The following is a 17,222-nucleotide window of genomic DNA, read 5'->3' as shown; positions in this document are numbered from 1 at the left end:
CACTCAGTCGCATCACCTCTTGGTCCACACCGGGGAGAAACTGCTCATCTGCCCTGTATGCTGAAGCAGATGAAGAACATTTTTTTATCCTGGATGGAGCAATCTGCAGGTATACCTGAAATAGATACATTTGTCTCTGTCCCATTGAGTCTCCAGCACAGGGCGAGGCCAAGCTGCTCAATGGGTCTCTGTGTTTATTCTCCACCTGAGCCTCCATCCACCCCTCTTCATTGCTCCCCCATCTCCCCTCCATCAGCATAAAGGTATCCCCCACTTTTCCAAAGTTCGCTTTCCACTACTTCACTTTTACAAAAGACCTACATTAATACCTGCTCCCACAAACCGATAGAAATCTGAAGAGGATTGTCGTTTTTACAAAGAAAGGCATAATACAAATTAACTCATGGTAATTGCTTCCTCGCTTTAGGCCATTTCGGTTTATGAAAGGAACACTCTACTTTCAAAAAGTGGGGGAAAGCTGCATCAATACAATACAGCACAGTCTCAGGCCCGTCTCACTTGGTTTGGGCACACACACACCCTCAAGCCTGTGCAAATTCTTAATCCTTACTTAGACCTGCTATTTATTGCCCATGTGTGGTTTCTGTTCCTCTGTTCACCTCCCGTTCATGTGTCTATCAAGATACACCTTAAACATTGTTAAGGTGCCTGCTTCCACTACCTGCACTGGCAGTGCGTTCCAGGAACCCCCACCACCCTTCAGTGTGATTCCCCACCCCCACCACCTCTTCCCCCAAACAGTCCCCTGCTCACTTTGAACCTGTGCCCTCTTTTAGTTGACCTTTCCACTTTGGAGAGGAAACAAAACGCCTCTGACTATCACAGAATCCCTCCAGCATGGAAACAGACCATTCATCCCAACAAGTCAACACCGGCCCTCTAAAGATTAACGCATGGAGACCCGTTCCCTTACCCCTATTATCTACATTTACTCCTGACTAATGCACCGAACTTACACATCCCTGAACAGTGGGGCAATTTACACACAGACAAACCAACTTAACCTGCCTCTCCCTGGACACCATGGGTAATTTAGCATCGCTAATCCACCCTAACTGATACATGTTTGGATTGTAGGAGGAAGCCGGAGCAGCCAGAGGAAGCCTACGCAGACATGGGAGGTGGGGTGCAGGGATAATGTGCCAACTCCACACAGCTAGTTGCCTGACACTAAAATGGAACGCAGGTCCCTGGCACTATGAGGTGTCAGTGCGAACCGCTGAGCTACCCTGCCACCCCTGTCCAGCCAATCTGTGTCTCTCATCATTTTGTCGAGGTCTCTATTCAGCCTCTGTTTTTCCAAAGAAAACAATCCAGGTTTATGCCTCCTCTGCTCGTAACGATAGCCCTCCAGACTAGACAATGTCCTGGTGAACCTTGTCTGTATCCTCAGCCAGAGCACCCACATCCTTCCAGTAGCACAGTGACCAGAACTGCACACAATATTCCGAATGTGGCCAGAAGAAACAGCTGTAATGTAACTCTTACACTCAAGGAAGCATGCTGTGTGCCTCCTTGACCACCGTGCCCACCTGCATAGCCACTTCCACTGATCTATATGCCCAGACCCCTCTATGCCAGTGCTCCTATGTGTTCTGCCATTTATCATACAATTCTTATATTTCCTTCATCTCTATCGAGCTTCATCTTAACTGTCTTTCTCTCCATCTCTTTCCCCCGTCCTCACCCCTCCACACATCAGTATGCCATAAGACCAGAAATTAGGCCATTCAGCCCATTGAGTCTGCTTCGCCATTCAATCATGGCTGATACGTTTCTCAACCCCATTCTCCCCGTAATCCTTGATCCCCTTGATACTCAAGAGCCTAGCTATCTCAGTCTTAAATATACTCAGTAACTTGGCCTCCGCAGCTTTCTGTGGCAGTGTATTCCATAGATTCACCATATTCTGGCTGAAGAAGTTTCTCTCCCCTCTGTTCTAAAGGGTCTTCCCTTGACAGGAAAGCTGAGCCCTCAGGTTCTAGTCTGTCCTACCACTGGAAACATCTTCCCAACATCCACACCGTTCATTATTCTGTAGGTTTCAATTAGATCCCACCCCAACCCCCATCCTTCTGAACTCCATGAAGTTTAAACCTAGAGTCCTCTAATGTTCTTATGTTAAATTTTTCATTCCTGGAACATTCTTTTGAACCACCTCTGAACACGTTCCATGGTCAGTACATCCTTCCTGAGATATGGGGCCCAAATCTACATACAGTACTCCAATTGTGGCCTGACCGGAGACGTAGAGCCTCAGAAGTACATCCCTGCTTTTATATTCAAGTCTGATCAAAATAAATGCCTTCATTGGATTTGCCTTCCTCACCACTGACTCAACCTGCAAGTTTACCTTGAGAGAATCCTGGAGTAGAACTCCATAGTCTGTTTGCACATCAGATTTCTGAATTTTCTCCCCATAATCCTTCTGTTCCAGAGTAGCAGCAGAGATTTCCAGACACCTGGATTGTTTTCAGGGATACGAAGGGATCTTGGGAATTGCCACTATCGGAGGAGGAGGCAGAGGGGAATGTGGTGTGGTCCTTTAAACTGCAGAACTTTCCAAACTCCCTGAGTCAGCAGGAACTCTTTCTGGACCAAGAAACAAAAGAGCCACTGAGAAACTGCTACATCAGAAGACCTCAGAGGCAGAAATTAGGCCATTCAGCTCATTGAATGGTGGAGCAGACTCAATCATTCTTAAGTATCAAGGGTTATGGGGAGAATTGGGTTGAGGAACGTATCCGCAATGATTGAATAGTGGAGCAGACTGAATGGCCTAATTTCTGCTCGTTAACCATCCCTGGGAAGAAGGACGCAAAACAACAAACTGTTTCCTGGGACAGATGAGCTAAGTGTTTAATAACCTCATGACAAAAGGACAATTAAGTTTGTCTGTGGAAGGAAGGCCCTGACGTAAAAGGGTTTTTTGCAGGAAAGGCTGTGTCAAACAAACCACAAAACCTCGAGGATAAGAAGGTAAGCTGCAGACCAGAGATCTCCAGAAGTGTGGGGAGGTGGTGTTAGAATCGAAAGAAACATCACATCACAGATTTGAAAGTGAGGAATCTCCACCAGAATTCAACCTCAGAATGATGTAGCAGCAGGACTTGGAAGAAGGATGCTGCATTGAATCCCTGAACACTTCCAGAGACATAAACTGTTGGTGGAAACTCAGTTAAATTCAGCCATCAATTGGGAGCTAGCCAAGTTGGTGAGTGAGGTTGAACTTGGTTACTTGAGGAGTTTTATTTTTGTTGTTACATACAATAAAGTGTAAATCATTGTTTCAGCAGTTAATTGTGTGCAGTTTCTGAGTTCAGAGCCAAATTAAGGCGATTCACCCACAACCACAGTGAGAGGCTGGGATTCACGTTGATTCCATTGCATTCAGCAGTACATCACGTCAATACTCTTGTAAAGCGAAGGCTGACAGCACCACCTTTCTCAAACAGAAACACCCAGAGGAGCGTGTCGCCCAATAATCTGTAAAATTAGCATGAAAAGTGGTGTGACCTGCTCTATTGATAAGAATAAATCCTCAACACTTTAAAATCAACAATCAGCAATTTATTTATCCAACTCTCATGGTGAACAAATGAACAAAACGATTAACAAACTGGATACAGGCCAGGAGCAGATGGGTGGCACTAGTTTAGTTGGGGATCATGGACTGGTTGGTCTGAAGGGTCTGTTTCCAGGCTGCATGACTCCATAGCACGGAATGAATGGGGATCCATCCCAAAAATGATAAAGGTTTCAAGTACCACCTTAGGCAAATGTGTGGACTCCCTCCAGATAACTGAGGGCAGTGGGGCACTGTGAGGGTCAGTAGATCAGTCAGCCAGCCAGTTCTCTCCAGGAGACTTGTCTCAAGAAAGGAAGTGGTTTCCTGTCCCATCAGCCAGATTATCCAATTTGGATAATATTTGGTCCTCTTTCTCCAACAAAGTATGTAGACAGGGCAGTGTCTATAACAACAATGTTATTAAACTTGGAAGAGTGCTGAAGACATATACAAGGATGTTGCCAGGACTCAAGGGTCTGTGTAAAAGGGATAGGTTGGACAAGCCAAGATATTTTTATTTAGAGCATTAGAGACTGAGAGAGGCCCTTAGAGAAGTGAAGAGATCGTGAGAGGGTGAATGCACTCAGACTTTTACCCCAGGGTTGGGGATGTGAGGGCTAGAGGGCATCAGTTTAAGGTTAGAGGAAAAAGAATAAAAGGGAACGTGAGGGGCAACTTTATTTATGCAGACGGTGGTAGACATATGGAATGAGATGCCAGCGGAAGTGGTTGAGGTGGGTACATTAACAACAGTCAAAAGGCATTTGGACAAATACGTGGATAGGAAAGTTATGGAAGGAAATGGGCCAAGTGCAGGGAAATGGGCTTAGTGTTGATGGACAGTTTGGTCAGTATGGACAATGTTGGACCGAAGGGCCTGTCTCCTGCTGTGGGATTCTATGATTCGTGTCTCTTTGTCAGTTCGACAGTGTTGAGTTTCCAAATGAACATCTCACTAAATCAGGCCGAATAAAATCCAATCTCATTCGTCACCTCTGATGCAGAGGTGCTGGTGTTGAATTGGGGAGGATAAGGTCAGAAGTCACACGGCGCCAGATGAAGTGATGAAGGAGCAGCACTCATGAAAGAGCAATGCTCCGAAAGCTTGTGATTTCAAATAAACTTGTTGCACTGTAACAAGGTGTCATGTGACTTCCGACTTCTTCAACCCTGGGTTTGTCTCAAACTTGATGGGATACTTTGTCCAACTCGGCATATTTTATCAGTATCGCTTGGAGGAAATCTTTTTTTTAAGATTAGATTCCCTACAGTATGGAAACAGGTCCTTTGGCCCAACAAGTTCACACTGGCCCTCGCAGAGTAACCCAGCCAGACCCATTCCCTTATCCCTATTCCTCTACATTTACCCCAACTAATGCACCACACCTACACATCCCTGAACACTATGGGACAATTTAGATGGGCCAATCCAAACTAACCTGCACACCTTTAGACCGGGGAAGGAAACTGGAGCACTCAGAGGTAACCCATACAGATGTGGGGAGGGGGGGCGCATCGTGAAAGCTACACACAGACTGTCATCCCGAGGGTGGAATTGAACCCAGGTCAGCATCGTGAGGCAGTGGTACTAACCACTGAGTCATCATGCCACCCCTGAGCCACATAGGTGGGTTTGCAGGGGGGGGTGGGGGTGGATGGTGAGTCCAGCACAAAACAAAAAAAACCCACTACACCCACTGTCAGAATGGACAGGAGGTTCAGCCCTGTGGGTGACCCACTGCAGCGTCACTGGTGGAATCTGATTGTTGGATGCACTGGTGCCCCCGCTGGTGCCTCTGCAAGTTGCAGGACAATGTGAACCTCCGCCCGCAGTCGGGGCAGGCAAACGGCTTCTCCCCGGTGTGGACCCATTGGTGGGCCAGCAGTTTGGAGGAGCGGGTCAACCCCTTCCCACACTCGGGGCAGCTGAATGGCCTTTCCCTGGTGTGGACCCGCCGGTGGGACAACAGGTCAGAGGAATTGCTGAAGGCCTTACCACACTCAGGGCAAGCGAATGGCCTCTCCCCCGTGTGGATTCGCCGGTGTCTCAGCAGGTCAGAGGAATTGCTGAAGGCCTTCCCGCATTCTGGGCAGCTGAAGGGCCTCTCCCCCGTGTGGACCCGCTGATGGGCCAGCAGGTTGGAGGATTTACTGAAGGCCTTCCCACACTCTGGGCAGCTGAAGGGCCTCTCCCCCGTGTGGACCTGCTGATGGGCCAGCAGGTTGGAGGAATTGCTGAAGGCCTTCCCACACTCTGGGCAGCTGAAGGGCCTCTCCCCCGTGTGGACCCGCCGGTGCCTCAGCAGGTCGGAGGAAGTGCTGAAGGCTTTCCCGCACTCGTGGCAACTGAAGAGCCTCTCCCCTGTGTGGAATTGCTGGTGGGTCTGGAGGTTGTCCACCCAAGTGAACCCTTTCCCGCACATGGAGCAGTAAGACGTCCTCTCACCAGTGTGTATATGCTGGTGGGCCAGCAGGACACAAGAGCAGGTAAAGCCCTTCGCCCGCTCGGGGCTGGAGAATGGCCTCTTCCCAGTGTGATTGCACTGATGAGTCGCCAGGACAGATGGGACACAGAAGCCCTTCCCACAGTCGCCACACTTCCATGGTTTCTCAACAGGTTGTGTTTCCTCGGGTTTCTCCATGGCCGAAGCTTCACCTGCACACACACGTGTACAACCCCGCCATGAATTCTTCTTTCCAGGCAGTAGAGTTGTTTCAGGCTCCACACTCAGTGCGCTGCAACAATAGGGTCTTTCAACCAGTGCCCCCGTACTCAAACAGGAACCAAAAAGAAAGCTTTGCTCCTTCTCACAGAATCATAGTTGAAAATTGTTGTGGTCCTGATGGATTGAGTAACTGTCAGACACTGACGTGAAAGTGAGGACTGGAGACGCTGGAGAATCAGAGTCAAAAACTGCGTCGCTGGAAAAGCGCAGCACGGCAAGCAGCATCAGAGAAGCAGGAGAATCAACATTTTGAACATCAGCCCTTTATCTGTTGACTTTGAAACTTCTGTCTTCAGATAGTCTGTAAGAAAAGATTACAAAAGTCATCACTGCCAGTCCGGTTAAGAGTGAGATATCAAGGCATTGACACGGACACCAGAGAGAAACTGTACACATAGATGTGGCAAATGTTAATGGCAAGCCAGAGTGATAGAGATATTAGGCACAGAAACAGACCCTTTAGTCTAATTCATCCGTGCCAACTCGATAACCTAACCTAATCTCGGCCGATTTGCCAGTATTTGGCCCATATCGTCTAAACCCTTCCTAATCGTATACCCATCCAGATGCCTTTTAATGTCATAATTGTACCAGCACCCACCACTTCCTCTGACAGCTCTTTCCTTAAACACGCCACTTTCTGCATGAAAGACTTATCCCTTAGGTTCCTTTGTTAAGTTCTTTTGCTTGAGCTTCTTACACTGCAATACACCAACTTCTGTGAACAACCAAACTTTATTAAGTACAGTACAAGCTGTGGAGAAACTCTTAATACTCTTCGCAATGCTGGTACACAACAGTACCAAACAAAAACCCCTTAAACAAAGTAAAACTGAAACAGAGGCTTACAGTTGAAGTTAGAAGGGCAGAAGGAGACAGTGTTAGCAGCCTTTCTCCACATAGACCACTGCTTAACTCACCCAAACGAGACTTCAGCTTTCAGGACTGACCACTCCCCTTTCATTGTACAGGTCACTTCTAAAACATAAAAGCTTTGGCCTCAAGTCTCATCTGTTCACATATAACCAAAAATGCCTCCCAATACCGTTTTTCATCTCTGTACTAAACCAGTCGCTTCAGAGCCCGGGTCTTTTTACCACCCCTCTGAAAAAAAACCAAGGACACAGCATCCTTGAGAAGAAGGACCAGCTTTTAGTAAAAGGACCAGCTTTGTGACAGAGGGATATAGGCCAAACACTGGCAGATGGGATTAGATTAATTTGAGAACATAGCATGGAGTAGTTGGACTGAAGGGACTGTTTCTGTGCTGTTTGACTCGGTAACTGTTCTGCAATGGTCTGAAAACCATTTTCTTGCCTTTCCCCATAAACATCCAATTCTTTGTTGTTCCAAAATCAGATGAACTGAGCCTTGAATATATTCAATGATCCCATAACTGCAGGAAGACATCCCCACTTCTGGACTCAATTCCTCTTGCTAATATAACACCTGCTTTGCTCATTGCTTGCTGCACCTGTGACAACTGGCATTGACTGGTGTGGAAGGACGCTGAGGCCCCTTTATACACATTCCTGATGAAGGGCTCGTACCTGTAACGCGGACTCTCCGGCTCCTCGGATGCTGCCTCATCTGCTGTGCTTTTCGAGCACCACACTTTTCGACTCTGATCTCCAACATTTGCAGTCCTCACTTTCTCCACATCCCAATATATCACCATTTAAACAATGCATCTCCTTTCTGCTGTTTACCCCCCAACAGGGAATGCTATCACTTCACATCGTGGTACTGCATTTTCCATGAGTTTGCCAACTGAGACACAGACTTGGCCCAAATTTTCCAGAATCTGTCCCCTCCATAAATTGAGATTGTGAGAGAGAGAGAGACAGAGACAATAGAGATGTCTCTGATTACACGCTCCTTCCGGTCCTCCAGGGCTTCCTATTGGTCCAACAAAAGAAGATCACGCGCAGTTTTCGCCGACAACCAGGAGCACGCACAGGTTTTGCTGACACCGGCGAACATGCGCAGTGTGTGTTGTCACCGAGGAGCATGCGCAAGACGCTCTGTGAAGTTGCTGATGTTACTGACAGGTTTTGTGCCCAAATGACAATCGGAGACAAGAAAGGCTGGAGCCACATTTTATATTTATCCTGCGACTCGACATTTTATTTGACTACTCATCTTTTCCTCAGGGTAGGGGACTCCCAAACTGGAGGGCATAGGTTGAAGGTGAGAGGGGAAAGATTTAAAAGGGACCTAAGGAGTAGAAAAAAAGTGTGAAAGTTAATTCCCCTCAAGAAGTGCCCTCTCCAAACCTGCACATCTTTGGATTGTGGGAAGAAACCGGAGCACCCAAAGGAATCCCACGCAGAGAAGGTGCAAACTCCACTCAGGCAGTTACCAGAGACTGAGATCAAACCCGGGTCCCTAGCGCTATAAGGCAGCAGTGCCAGCCACTGAGCCTGTTCAGAAAAAGCAGCAATTGATTTATATTAGGGTGAGAGGGGAAAGGATTAAAAGGGACCTAAAGGGCAACTATTTCACGGAGCGGGTGGTGCGTGGATTGAATGAGCTCCCAGAGGAAGTGGTGGAGGCTGGTACAATTACAATATTCAAAAGGCATCTGGATTGGTATATGAACAGGAAGGTTTGGAGGGATAGGGGCCAAGAGCTGGCAAATGGGCCCAGATTAATTTAGGATATCTAATTGGCACGGAACAAACAGTTTGTTTCCATGCTCCACTACTCTATTTCTACATAGTCAGAACTGTTATGACACGGACTGCACCCCCCACTAATTTAAACCTAAAAAAGATTTACCCCATGTGGTAATGTGTTAATTCAAGAGGTAAGGAACTGTTTCTAAAAGTCACTATTTAAAGTTTTATTTAACGATCTAGGACACTAACTTGCAAGTGTTTAAATCTGCCGGGATTTTTCATACTGCCAAATCTATTCAAATCTGTCTAAACCAGTTCAAATCTCAGACGAAAGCCCCCAAATTTTAAAACAATGGGTGCAACCTCCCCCACCTAATTTAAACCAGTAACATGGAGAAGGTTTAATCCATGCAGTAATCTGTGAAAATTCAAGAACCAAGAAACTATTCCCAAAGGTCAGTATTTAAAGTAAAAATTAACAACTTTGTTTATTAAAGTCCAACGGAGAATAATTAATTAACAACTATTTACAACTCCTTTCTCTAACCTATCTTCTACCTTCCCCTGTATGATACCAGTCCAATAAAAAACCCTGATTAAGATTTGCTGAAAGATTCAAACTTCAAAACCAGCCAGCTGTTAAATCTTCTCTTTGTATCTTCCTCTGTAGATTTGCTCTCCAGGTCGGTGTCGATGTTTTTTCTCTGTGCAGACTCCTCTGGACAGGTACCTCTCAAAGAGTTCTTACTAGCAGCCTATATTTGTTGGTCGTTTGGCAGTTCTCCTGTAACTGTTCAACTTTATTTTTTGATTTTGTACTCCAAAGCATCAAATCATTTCATTGGTGTTAATATTAGATTAGATTAAATTCCCTACAGTGTGGAACCAGGCCCTTCGGCCCAAGCAGTCCACACCGACCCTCTGAACAGTAACCCACCCAGACCCATTTCTCTCTGACGAATGCACCTAACACTATGGGCAATATAGCATAGCCACTTCACCTGACCTGCACATCTTTGGACTGTGGGAGGAAACTGGAGAACCCAGAGGAAACCCAAGCAGACACGGGGAGAATGTGCAAACTCCACACAGACAGACAGTCACTCAAGGCTGGTATCGACCCTGGTGGTGTGAGGCAGCAGTGCTAACCAATATTCGCAAAATACAAAATTCAAACTTGATTGGAATTCAGTATTTTGGGGCAAGATTTAAATCAATTGGCCAAAATTGAGTATGTTTCTGTCTCCAGGCAACCCAGCTACTGAGCTGTTCGACCAAATGTTAAATTGTTACCTTGTTCAGAACGTTTGGTGCTATGTCAGGTGGTTCTGCTCAATCTTCAACTCTCTTGAAGGGAGAATACACCTCTCCACCTTCTAACAGAACCAATTTTTCAAGACTAGGAATCGGCCATTCGCCCCTAACAGGCGAAAGTGAGTACTGCAGATGCTGAAGATTAGAGTCAAAAACGTGGTGCTGGAAAAGCACAGCAGGTCAGGCAACATCCAAGGAGCAGGAAAATTGACATTTCGGGAAAATTGACATTTCGGGAAAATTGACATTTCGGGCAAAAGCCTCATTGACCCCGAACAGCCTGTCCTCAACTGCACATAGTTCAAAGCAAGTTTGAGAAAGATGGCTGCAGCTTTGTCTTAATATAAAATTGAACATGCATTCAAACCTTAATGCTGTTTCTGAATATATTATTTTAGCTATTCTCAATTTGAAAGATCAGCCATTTCTCGTGCCCCCCTATCTCCCAGGCAGTGTCATCACCAACCATTCTCTCTCTCTCTTCTGAGAAGAGCTTGATACAGCGATCAAAGAGAGCTCGAGGCATGAGAAAGTTTAGTGGGAGTTGGAAGAGATACAGAATGGACAGGGTGACAGAGTGTGGGGGCCACTGAAAGACTGGGGGGAACAGAAGGTGGTGGGGGCGGAAAGGAAAGACTCGGGGGTCAAAGGGTGGAGGAAGACAATGAGGGCGAGAGAGAGAAAATGGGGGGCAGAGAGTTGCGGGGCGAGAGAGAATGGATGGGGGCAGTGGGTGGGGAGAGAGACAGCACAATTCCCACCTTCCCCAGGACTGGGGCAGTGTCCCATGAACTGGAACCTACTCCTCCCACAGCAGTCATTTCTCAATCCACATATGGCTAAAGCAGGTCATTTTACCCAGACTCATCAACTTACTCTACAGCCCTGCAGTTCCCCATGGCTAACCCACTCTAACCTGCACATCCCTGGACACTTCATCACAGCTGATCCATCCGAAACTGCAGATCCTTGGACTGTGGGAGGAAACCGGAGCACCCAGAGGTAACCCGCGCAGACAGAAGGGGGAGAACATACCAAAGTTCACACAGACAGTCACGAGAAGGTGGAATCTAATCGCTTCTAACAATTCTCCCACACCTGCAAAACCCTGAGCACTATGGGTAATTTAGCAGGGCCAATCCACCCTAACCTGGGCAAAGATAAAAATCACATGACGCCAGTCCAACGAGGTTTATTTGGAAGCAGTAGCTTTCGGAGCGCTGCTCCTTCATCAGGTGGTTGTGGAGTATAAGATCATATGACACTGAGTTTACAGCAAAACATTACAGAGTCATGCCACTGAAATGATACATTGAAGAAACCTGGATTGTAAAGTCTTTCATCTTTTAGAATGAGTTGCTGGTGTCATTAATATGCAAACCCCAGAACTTCTTATAAGACACCTACTCGAGATAACTTAAGGTTTTATAAGAAAAGATGACAACTCAGCTCAGACAATGCATTAAAGGTATGAGGCCAGAGTCTGTCTGTATCCCAGTTTTTGAGTCAGACTGGTTCTATTTCCAAAGTGGAATTTATAAAATATTCTATGTATTGTCTGCCTGCAGATTGTGCATTTTATGAGCAAAATGGAATGTATCTGCAAATACAAATTCACCCCATAGACGTGTGTGTGTGTGTGTGTGTGTGTATATACACACACACACACACGAGAGAGAGAAAAGGTCTAGTTCCATACTGTATATCTCTATGTCTATTGCATAACAGATGCTTTATTTCTGTTGATGTAAATATTGTTATGAGTCATAGCTGGGTACTAATACTTAGATGGAAGGGAGAGACAATTCTTCAATTAGGGCACTATAAGAATCCTGGCAGACCCCTATTTCTAGTTTACTTGCCAATGAACAGACACAAGCACCTATTTCATTCTAATTTTTCACCTTTTTTGTTATATTTTCTGGTATGATACTCTGTGTCTGGATGGTTGACAGGCTGGGAGACTGTGGGTTGGACTTTGATTGACTGAATGATTTATTGTTCCAGAAGGTGTCAAAGGAGGTTAAAGCTTCAGCAGAAATGAAGCAGAGCTGAGAACGGACAACAACTGTGTGGGAACAGGGAGATCAATAGAGGACAAAGAAACCAGGAACTGAAATCCGAGCTGACACCAGACTACCCTGTGATCAGTGCTTTGATTAGCAGGGTCAACCCTCTACCTTTACCTAGCTTCCCCTCAATATTTAGGATCTAATCCTTGTCATCCTGAAGCCATGTCTCTGTAAGGAGTCCCAGATCAAAACCATTCTCTTCAATGTGTGTAGTCAATTCATTCACTTTTGTTATGTTGCAGCACTGTTACGACACGGGGTAACCCCCTCTGCTAAATTAAACCATCAACACAGAAATGATTCACCCCATGCAATAATATGTAAAAGTTTGAGGGGTAAAGAACTATCCCAGAGGTAAATATTTAAAGTAAAAATTAACAACTTTACTCTTTATGTCCAACACAGAGTATTAAAACTCACAAAAATGCCTGGCTTTATACTCCAAAACATCGGATCATTTTATTGGTGTCAATATTATCAAAATACTTAATTCAAACTTGATTTGACTTTGGTATTTTGGGGCAAAATTTAAACTGATTGGCCAAATTTGAATTAGTTTGTGCCTCATGACAACCAAGTTGCTCTATTTGTGTTGACCAAATATTACAATCTCACCTTGTTTAGAACACTTTGTTCTGCTCGATTTTTTAACTCTATTAAAGGTACAGTACTTCTACCCCTTCATAACAAGCACACAATGAGATACTGACCTTTTAGTTTTATTTTTTGTAATCTTTTGAATCCAGTTTTAATTGCTGGTACGTTTACTCTCCTTGTTCCTTTCTATTGTTCTCTGACGTCCATTTTCCACATCACTACATTGCTCACCTGCCTTGATTTGGATTGGCCTTGCTAAATTGCCCATAGTGGCCAGGGATGTACAGGTTAGGTGGGTTAGCCAATGGGAAATGCAAGGTTATCGTTTCATAGTAATAGAAGCAGGAGTAGGCCATTTGTACTGTTGAGCCTGCTTCACCATTTATTGAGATCGTGGCTGATCTATCCATCATCTCAGTTCTTCGCACTTGCATTATCCCGAACCCTTGATTCCCTAAGTGGTGGGGGTGGGAGGGGTGTATGAGCAGGATGCTCTTTCGAGGGGTCAGAATGGACTTGATGGGCTGAATAGCCTGCTTCCACACTGTAGGGCTTCTATGATTTACCGCAGTTGTGTTTGCCTCAGATCACAGCTCCCAGGATCTCTCACCTTCTGCAAATCGAAAGACAAATCCCACCCTGCCCTCTCGTATGTATGTTATCTAAATGCTTAATAATTTCTAGTGAACACAGCCCACACCTCCCTCTGCTGCCAGTCACCTTTACAATGCTGATGAAACAATGCCATTCCTGCAGGGCTGAAAACCGTAAGGCTTCTCACAATACCAGGTACACACAGCTCCTTCTGATGGACAGCATTGGAAATACAATGTTGGAGGCTGGCCGAAATGAGCAGTTTTACTCAAAAATCCACCTAATCCTTCACTGGGCACCCCAATCAGCACACTGTCCTTACTGCTGGGAAGCCTTAAAGCACTTCACCCCCACAGTGCAATCAATTCCCACTTTCCACTAAAATCCTAAACGTGCTCACGTACTCAGTTGCTGGCTCACCAATGAAATACTTCATTGTCACTTCTTCTGCTTCCAGTAAACATCTTTGAAAGCTGCTCTGAAAGTACAGTCTTCACAACAACACTTCTGCTTTCACACAAGATGATTAAGGTCATACAGCACAGAAACACAGCCTTCGGTCCAACTCATCCATGCCGACCAGATATCCTAAACTCATCTCATCCCATTTGCCAGCATTTGGCCTGTATCTCTCTAAATCCTTCTTATTCACGTACCCATCCAGATGCCTTTCAAATGTTTTAATTGTAGTAGCATCCACTACTTCCTCTGGCAGCTCATTCCAAACATGCACTACCATCTGTGTGAAAAAGTTGCCCCTCAGGTCCATTTTAAGTCTTTCCCCTTTCACGTGAAACCTATGCACTCTAGATTAGATTAGATTAGATTAGATTACATTACCGTGTGGAAACAGGCCCTTCGGCCCAACAAGTCCACACCGACGCGCAACGCACCCATACCCCTACCAAACACTACAGGCAATTTAGTATGGCCAATTCACCTGACCTGCACATCTTTGGACTGTGGGAGGAAACCGGAGCACCCGGAGGAAACCCACGCAGACACGGGGAGAACGTGCAAACTCCACACAGTCAGTCGCCTCAGGCGGGAAATGAACCCGGATCGCTGGAGCTGTGAGGCAGCAGTGCTAACCACTGTGCCACCGTGCTGCTCTAGGTTTGGAGTCGCCTACCATGGGGAAAAGAGTTTGGCTGTCCAACCTATCTATACCCCTTATAAACCTCTGTAAGGTCACCCATCAGCCTCCAATGCTTCAGGGAAATTATCCTATCTTCCTATCGCTCAAAACCTCCAACTCTGCCTACATCTTTGTTAATCTTTTCTGAACCCTTTTAAGTTTCACAACATTCTTCCAGAGGAGGGCAACTCGAATTGCACAGTTTTCCAAAAGTGGCCAAACATGACCTCCCAACCCCTGTACTCAATGCTCTGATCAATAAAGGAAAGCGTACCAAATGCCTTCTTCACAATCCTGTCTCCCTGCAATTCCACTTTCAAGGAATTATGAACCTGCAAGGACACTTTGTTTAGCAACACTTCCCATTAACTATGTAAGTCATGCCCTGATTTGCCTTAAAAAAATGTAACACCTCACATTTATCTAAATTAAACTCATTTTGCCACTCCTGGGCCCATCAGCCCATCCGATCAATTCTAATTTATATTGAATGTCCTTTCCTCTCTCATCCCCTAAAAGCTGAGAATCTCCATCCCACACACACTTCCTCCATTCTGACTTTGCTGAACCTAATTCCTGCTGGAACTCATCCTGAAGGGTGTGGTTCATGCTGATTAACAGGCCCACGCTCGGGGAGGGGTGAGATCTAATTCAAACAGACAGAATTCTGAATGGCCTGGACAGAGTGCACATGGGGAAGATGTTCCTATTGGTAGGAGAGTCTAGGACCTGAGGGCACAGCATCAGAGTAAAAGGAATATCTTTTTGAACAAAGATAAGGTGAAACATTTTCAGCCGGTGAGTGGTGAATATGTGGAATTCATTGCTACAGAAGGCTGTGGAGGCCAGGTCACTGAGTAGATTTAAGATGGAGATAGATAGGTTCTTGAGTATCAAGGGGATAGAGGATTACAGGGAGAAAGTGGGAGAATGGGATTGGGAGACTTATCAGCCAGAACTTAATAGTGCAGCAGCCCTGATGGGCTGAGAGGCCTAATTTCTGCTCCTGTGTTTTATGGTCTCTTGCTGTCCTGGACTAGGAGTGTGCAAATTGGGAGCAGGAATAGGCCATTGAGCCTGTCGAGCTTGCACCAGCATTGAACAGATCATAAGTAGATATGAGTATACCGACGTAAAAGGTAAAAACAAGGACTGCAGATGCTGGAACCAGAGTCTAGATTAGAGTGGTGCTGGAAAAGCACAGCAGGTCAGGCAGCTCCTCGGATGCTGCCTCACCTGCCATGAATATACCGACATTCAGGTTAATAAGCTGGAAATTTTTCCACTGGAGCAGAGGAGGATTATAAAATCGTGAGGGGTATAGATGAGGTGAACGGCTAAAATCCTTTCTCTAGGCTGGGGGTTCAAGACTACAGAGCAAATTTTGAAAGAGAGAGAGGAGAAAGATTTTGAAAAGACATGACGGTCGCCATTTCCTCCCCCCACACCCCACCGAGAGTGGTTTGCGTGTGGAATGAATTTCCTGACAAAGGGGTGGATGCAGATACAGTTAGAACATTTAAAAGACATTTAGATGAGTATATGAATGATGAAGTTTAATTTAAATAAGTGTGAAGTGCTGGATTTTGGAAAAACAAATCAAAGCAGGACGTATACACTTTATGGTAAGGTCCTGGGGAGTGTTGCTGAACAAAGAGACCTTGGATTGCAGGTTCATCGTTCCTTGAAGGTAGAATCCCAGGTAGATTGGATAGTGAAGGCAGCATTTGGTATGCTTTCCTTTATTGGTTACAGCACTGAGTAAAGGAGTTGGGAGGTAGGTGATGTTGCAGCTCTACAGGACATTGGTGAGGCCACATTTGGAATATTGCGTGCAACTCTGGTCTCCTGCCCATCAGAAGGACGGTGTGAAACTTGAAAGGGTTCAGAAAAGATTTACCAGCATGTTGCCAGATTTGAAAAAAATTAGCTCTCGGGAAAGGCTGAATAGGCTGGGGCTGTTTTCCCTGGAGCGTCGGAGGCTGAGGGATGACCTTAGAGGTTTATAAAATCATGAGAGGCATGGATAGGGTAAATAGACAAAGTCTTCTCCTGGGGTGGGGGAGTGCAGAACTAAAGGTTTTGGGCGAACTGGGAGAGACATAAAAGAGATCTAAGGGGAGCCTTTTCACACAGAGTAGTGCATATATGAAATGACCAGCCAGAGGAAGTGGTGGAGACTGGTATAATTACAGAATTTAAAAGGCATTTGGATTGGTCTATAATAGAAGGGGTTCGAGGGATATGGGCCCAGGGCTGGCAAATACACTAAATTAGGATAACTGGTAGGCATGGACAAATTGGACCGAAGGGTCTGTTTCTGTGCTGTACATCTCTAGGACTCCAATATAAAAGGTTCAGAGGGATATAGGTTAAACACAGGCAGGTGGGTCCAGTTTAGTTTGAGAACATAGTCAGCATAGACTAGTTGGACTGAAGTGTCTGTTTCTATAACTGATCTGTATTGGTCTTGCCTTCCCATAACCATCACTTCTTTGTTGTTCAAAAATTAGATGAACTCAACCTTGGATATATTCAATTACGCCCAAACTGCAGGAAGGCGTCCCCACT

The 17,222-nt window shown here is 45.6% G+C and overlaps 1 protein-coding gene across 4 annotated transcripts in view; it reads right to left on the bottom strand.

The window, feature by feature from the left end:
• Positions 1-3,569: 3,569 nt before the first annotated feature.
• Positions 3,570-17,222, bottom strand: part of LOC140460302 (uncharacterized) — a 251,439-nt gene continuing 237,786 nt past the window's right edge. For 3 of the 4 annotated variants that reach the window (XM_072554771.1, XM_072554768.1, XM_072554769.1), the window contains one exon: positions 3,570-6,616. In XM_072554771.1, coding sequence (XP_072410872.1) covers positions 5,308-6,231 — 924 coding nt within the window. In that variant the 5' untranslated portion in view covers positions 6,232-6,616 and the 3' untranslated portion in view covers positions 3,570-5,307. Of the gene's footprint in view, positions 6,617-7,865; positions 8,155-17,222 lie in introns of those variants that run through there. The other variant, XM_072554770.1, reaches the window with a different exon arrangement.

Source organism: Chiloscyllium punctatum, chromosome 36, assembly GCF_047496795.1.
Source record: "Chiloscyllium punctatum isolate Juve2018m chromosome 36, sChiPun1.3, whole genome shotgun sequence".
In the NCBI taxonomy this organism is placed as follows: Eukaryota; Metazoa; Chordata; class Chondrichthyes; order Orectolobiformes; family Hemiscylliidae; genus Chiloscyllium; species Chiloscyllium punctatum.
The sequence above is the reverse complement of the archived record's forward strand: the minus strand, read 5'-3'. Positions and strand labels throughout refer to the sequence as shown.